This window comes from Sycon ciliatum, chromosome 3 (genome assembly GCF_964019385.1).
Source record: "Sycon ciliatum chromosome 3, ocSycCili1.1, whole genome shotgun sequence".
NCBI lineage: Eukaryota > Metazoa > Porifera > Calcarea > Leucosolenida > Sycettidae > Sycon > Sycon ciliatum.
In genome coordinates this window covers 7558185-7564482 of record NC_088645.1, presented here as the reverse complement: position 1 = coordinate 7564482, position 6298 = coordinate 7558185, and the positions used below count along the sequence as shown (strand labels likewise).

At 49.7% G+C, this 6298-nt stretch overlaps 1 protein-coding gene across 1 annotated transcript; it reads right to left on the bottom strand.

Moving 5' to 3' along the window:
• Positions 1-4966: 4966 nt before the first annotated feature.
• Positions 4967-5782, bottom strand: LOC135812810 (uncharacterized). The gene has a single exon (XM_065326026.1). The coding sequence runs from the start codon at positions 5780-5782 to the stop codon at positions 4967-4969; it is 816 nt and encodes a 271-aa protein (XP_065182098.1).
• Between the last annotated feature and the right edge of the window lie 516 nt (positions 5783-6298).

Genomic DNA, 6298 nt, shown 5'->3' with positions numbered 1-6298 from the left:
TATCAGTGATACTCCGCCCAACACCACACGCTGCCATGCAAATACAAGACAAGGCTGATCGTCACAACGTAACAGTTACATGGTTGAATACTCTATTGTCACAAGACAGAATAAGACTGTAAGTGTGCCTTGCTGCCACAGAGCTAATTGTCCAGTGGATCCGAAAGCCAGGAATCTTGACAAGCAATAATAATTATTATGATCCGCAAGGATCCACCCAGAAGTGCTGATTGACATACTGAGAGATGTATTATTGTTTCCGGGAAACATCTCCAGTAAAGTTTGTTCCACAGGGAAACATGTTGATTGAACGCTGCAAACTAATGTAGTAATATTTACACGGAGTTTTGTCTTTCACGCCTCCAGAATCGGCGAACCAGCATTTGACTATCGTGAGCGGCTCTAGCGGTTACAGGCACTAGCATATCGACCTTGTGAGGTCTTCCTGCATGTGTTGCTCGCCATTTTAGAAAATGTTCCTTTGTCCCTTACATTGCTTGCTGCGTGTAGTCCTTTTTCTCACAAGCTGTTGCCATAGTAACGTTAAGGTGTTTAGCGGTGTTATTTGGAATTACGAAACTGAGACGGTTGAGAGCGGTAGCCTTTTTTGGAGCTCCCGGAAAGTACCCCCTTTTTTCGTGATTCCCTGGGCCTTTGGCCCTCGGAATACTTTTTGCCTTGTATCCAGTATGGCTGACAAGTCCACTGACAAAGTGGACATTGTTATCCTGATCGACTCAGAGCTGAGGGACCTCATCCGACACCGTGGTCTGGACGTCCCGCGGAAAGCCACGAGGACCGAACTTGTTGCTGCACTGAGGGCATCGCAGGACGCCACCTACAATGGTGTGAGTGTCTCTGGTAGCGATCATGCTGTTTCGAGCCTGTGCTCAGCCCTGTCAGACCTCACAGATGTAGTAAGGGAGTTGAAGGCGGAAATAACCGCCATGAAGGGAATGGAGGACAACTTCCACGAGACGAATAGAGAAGTCATGGATTTGAAAAAGAACGTACAGGAGTTGAGAGTTGATCTTGTTGCCGTACAGACCGAGCTAGCCGTCCTAAAAAGCGGGGAGGCTGCCTTGCATGCTACGGGAGGCACGCACCTTGCAAAAGGTCAAACACATGCACATACACGCCACTTGATGAAACGGGGACAAGCACGGGCTATGGTGCGCAATCCTATGCTGCTACCCTGCAATCTTCCGGACCCCCTCTAGCTCTGCCTTGCATGCTACGGGAGGCACGCACCTTGCAAAAGGTCAAACACATGCACATACACGCCACTTGATGAAACGGGGACTATGGTGCGCAATCCTATGCTGCTACCCTGCAATCTTCCGGACCCCCTCTAGCTCTAGTGTACACTCACGTCGTACAAGCCCTAACCCAGCCCAGTCAGTCCCACAGAAAACCAGAGTGGTATCATATTACCACAAGCCGCCCAAACAACCCTCTGGCACGTCTGACCGTCTCGTTGCAGGTCGCCGTGTGAAATGCAGTGCAATCCATGTGGGAAACATTGATCCCAGCTGCTCAGCTGACGCTATCGCGAAATGGTGTCAGAAGAAGCAAGTGGAAGTTATCAAGTGCTCCATTTCCGCAACAAAGTACTTCGGACTTTCGTACGCACACCTGGTGGTCCCTGAAACGTACACGGCGAAAGTGTTGGACAAGGAGTTCTGGCCCGAGGATTTCACTGTGCGGAAGTGGTATTGGGAGACTGATCGAGTCGCCCACGGTTCCAATCAGTAAACATGTCTCCTCTAAATCCACTCGCACCACCGTTCACCCCCAGATCACATCCTCCACCACCAATATCTCTACCCAGTCATCATACTAATCATAACATCAATATCGGTCATTTAAATGTGCGTAGCCTCAGACATAAACTCCATGAAATTCAATCCCTCATCTCCGACCATTCCCTGGATGTTCTCGCTATTACTGAAACCTGGCTTGACAATACAGTTGCTGACTCAGAACTAGCTATTGACGGGTACACGCTGTTCCGGCGCGACCGAGAGTGTCCACGAAGCTGCCCTTGCCTTAGTGGTCTTTCAGTCCCCTGACGCAAGGCGGGAGGTGTCTGTGTGTACAGCAGCACTAGACTTGGCTTTACCCGGCACTTGCTACAAAGCTCAAATAATTTTGAAATGCTCTGGCTTACATCTCGCCGGCGACGCAATGCTGCTCCCTTCCATCTTGGTTGCCTCTACAGACCCCGAATTCCCCAGCATCGTTTTGGACTTCCCTGGCGCAGGAACTGACAGAACTCCAGGGTAACTCGTTGGTGCTCATGGTTGACCTGAACGTGGATTCTCTCCAACCTACATTCCAGCTCTACTCGTCTCTCCTTACCAACTTTCTTTTGCCCTTTAACTTTCTAAACTGTATTCACGACCCAACTCGTGTTTGTCCGAAGTCGTCATCGTCAATTGACTACATTCTAAGTAATACAGATGCTGTCTCAGGCGGTATTGTTCATGACTTTGAGCACTCCGATCACTGTTTGGTATGTGCAACCTTGACCACCTCCGACCCCTACTCTTTCCCGACTGACTGCAACCAGCGCCTGCCCAGTTGGGACTTTTCCAACACCGATATCAAGCAATTGGAGACCCTCTTAGAGTCCGCAAACCTCTGTACTTTCTCTCTCTCTTCCAGCGTGAATAGTATGGTTGACGAATGGACAAGTAAAGTTGACTCAGTGCTGGATTTGGTAGCGCCATATAAACCGTCTAAGCATTACCGACATGCTCCTCGTCGAAAGTGCCCCTTTGTTACGTAAGAGCTACAAGCACTAATTCGGAGGCGCAAAGCGGCCTTTCGCACGTGGCGCAAGGGAGGCTCCACAGACACCAAGCTTTACAACAGCTTTCAGCGCCTTCGCACCCAATGTAACAATCTCTATCGTCGTCTGCGGAACCAGCACTATCAGAGAATTTGTGCCGAATACAGAAAATCTCCGCGTCGCTTATGGGCTACAATCAACTATGTGACAAAGCGTAAACCAAAGTCGTCTCCCATTCTTGCACCTAACCTGAATGACCACTTCCATGCTATAGTCCACGGCCCCACAAGCACGTACGACCTGCCGTCTGGACCGGTCCTTGAAGATGCATTGACCTCTTTCGATCGGGTCAGCACTACAGAGGTAGAGCGTGCTCTTCGCTCCCTTATACCGTGCAAGGCACCGGGTCCAGATGGCCTTCTGCCTGGTTTCCTCAAGGCCATGGCGTCCTCCTTGGCGCCTTCTTCGGCACAAATCTTCAGCGCGTCTCTTAGCAGTGGAGTGTTTCCTTCTGCCTTTAAGCGAGCCAACATCACCCCGATCCCAAAATCCGCTCAGACCGACGTCCACAACGCAACGAGCTACCGCCCAGTTTCGCTGACGTCGATCCTGTCCAAAGTGTTGGAATCCGTGGTAATGTCGCAACTATTCTGTCACCTGGACTCGACTGCATTCCTACATGATCACCAATTTGGGTTCCGCCCAAATCGCTCCGTCCATCAACTGCTCTCTTTCGCAATTAATGACTGGTGTCTTGCTCGGGACCAGAGCCTGACCTCTGCTGTCGCGTTTGTTGACCTTAGTAAAGCGTTCGATCGTGTGCAGCATCAGCAGCTACTCTTGGCTTTGCACGAGATTGGTATCAGCGGATCAGCACTCTCATGGTTTAAATCCTACCTTTCTGGCAGAGCCCAGCGGGTCCTCAGGTGCGGTGAGGTCTCTCCATTTCTACCTGTCACTCGTGGGGTCCCGCAAGGCAGTGTCTTGGGCCCAACTCTGTTTAACATCTATGTTCGCCGCCTTCCTGCAACTGCTGACACATCCGGGACGAAATTGCTCGCTTTTGCGGACGACAAAACGGTGTACGCATCCTGTCCGACGGCAAAGGAGGCTGCAGATTTAGTTTCCCACACGTTATCAGCACTCGCTACTGATCTTCAGCAACTTGGCCTGACTATCAATGAGAATAAGACTGTTGTAATGTTCATCGCTCCCAAGCGCTGGCCGGTCTGTCCCACGCCCACTATCTGTATCAATGGTAAAGTGCTGACAGAAGTGTCCAGTGCTCGCTGTCTGGGGGTTGTAATTGACAACAAGCTCTCGTTCACACCTCATTGTGATAAGCTTGTTGCCAAGGTGTCACGCAAAATTGGTGGTCTACGGCGTTCTTTTCGTCAACTGTCCCCGTGCGCTTGTCGCCTTTATGTGCTATGCGTAATTCAATCTGATCTAGAATTTGCATTTCAATCGTTCTTACCCTGCTTATCTGCAAAAGACCGTGGGCGCCTATTTGCTGTTCACCGTCGTGCGATCCGAGCTGCCTGTGGTGCCCATTACTGTGCTGACGTGGACCCCCTTTACCACTCTCTTAAGCTATGTCCTCTGGACCACCGTTTCTTACATTTGTTCATTAAATTTATCTTTCAGTGTAAAAGTAGCTCACCCGGTTGCCAGTTTAGATTCTCTATTTTGTAGGCACAGTACACCTGCTTACACCACTCGCGGCTCTTCTGCAAATAATCTTTCGTTATGCCCATATAAGACTGCATGCGGGTATCGCTCATTGTCTAGTAGGATTGCTTTACTTTGGAATGCTCTGCCCTTCGAAATGAAGTCTTGCAATACGTCTTCTGCATTTAACGCCCATCTTGCCTGCCTTCTTAATGACGGGCCACAATGTACCCGGTTAAAACAGCTCCTTCTTGAAAATGTTTTCGATGAGTGATGTGTCGCTTTGTTTTGCTCTAATTGGTGCTTTTCTCCAATGTCATGCAGTCGTATTTATTCAGCTTTTATTTCTTGTGTACTTGCGTACTGGTATTTGTTTAGTCCCACAATCTGCGATAAAATGATCAACTGTAGCACCTACTCCACTTTTATGTTTATGTATCTATGTCATTCGGATCTTCCCAAGTTGTACAATGTACTGTTGAGATACCGAATTCAAATAAATCAAACCCATTTGGGTGGCGGTGGTTCCGGTACTCCGGGCTTGCTGGGAGGTTTGTTTGGAGGTTTTTTACGAGGTTTGTGAGGGTCCGGTCCCAGTGTTAACGTGGTCGGTCTGGGTCGCGGCATTATCCTCTGACCCATTGGGTTCTTTAGCACCACGTGACCAAGCTGCTTGGTGGGATGCGGTGTTCCGTTGCTGATTGTCCCGCGTGGAGCTTCGGGAAGCTTCCCAATTTTGTCCATGACGTCTTTACTAGGGCCGGGGACCTTCAGGAAGCGAGACGGTGCGTTGGGGGGACGTAGGTTCTTTCGCGGTGTGCTGGTGGCGTGCGGCGAAAAGTTCGGCGCCTTCAAGTCCTTGCCACACACTTCTCCTTCTTCAGGTGTTCGCGCAGCCGGCTGTCCTCTTCCACGGAGAAAAGATGGATTCTTGCCAGGCGGCCGATCCGGGCTCACTGCTGCAGTACGATATGCAGGGCTGTTATCGTTACACTGGTCGAAATCCATTTCACCCACAGGATTGGTGGCTTTTGACTTGATGGCTGACTTCGGTTTTGCGTTAGGGAGATACTGTTCAAATTTCACAGGGCCCGTTAAGGGTGGCGAGCCAGCGTCCATCTTGCGCTGGTTAAACTGCTGGCGGCTCTCCACCACTTTTCGGCCCCGTAGTGCAACAGGCGGTACAGCGTTCGTTGGGGTACCAGATGGGCCCTGGGATGCTGGAGTGCCAGCTCGTGCCGGGACAACTGTCTTTGGCGTAGGGGGCACCTGTTTGCCAGCTTTACTGGCGGGATTGTTGCCTCTCGGCGGTTTCATCTATAGCAAACAGGACAAACACAAATTCACAATAGCAATTGGCCCAAATTTGAAAGCCCACTCTACTTCTCGCACTTAGAGAACTAGGACTTTGATATTTTATGCCCCTTTCAGATCTACTTAGTGTGTCACAATACGTCATTGCGATAGATTCTGTCGTTACAAAATGTAAACTTAGGAATCACACACCCACCTCCCAACGAAGAAAAGCCGAAAGAGAAGAAAGACCAGAGCGCACAAGATGCAACAACAACAACAACAACAACAACAACAACAACAGCAACAACAGCAACAACAGCAACAACAGCAGCAACAGCAACAACAGCAACAACAGCAACAACAGCAACAACAGCAACAGCAGCAACAGCTACAGCAGCAGCAGCAGCAACAGCTACAACAACAACAACAACAACAACAACAACAACAACAACAACGACAACAACAACGACAATAACAACGACAACGACAACGACAACGACAACGACAACGACAACAACAACAACAACGACAACAACA

What these genes read in the sequence shown, in the direction of transcription:
- LOC135812810 (XM_065326026.1), bottom strand. Translation starts at nt 5,782, where the DNA reads ATGAAACCGCCGAGAGGCAACAATCCCGCCAGTAAAGCTGGCAAACAG.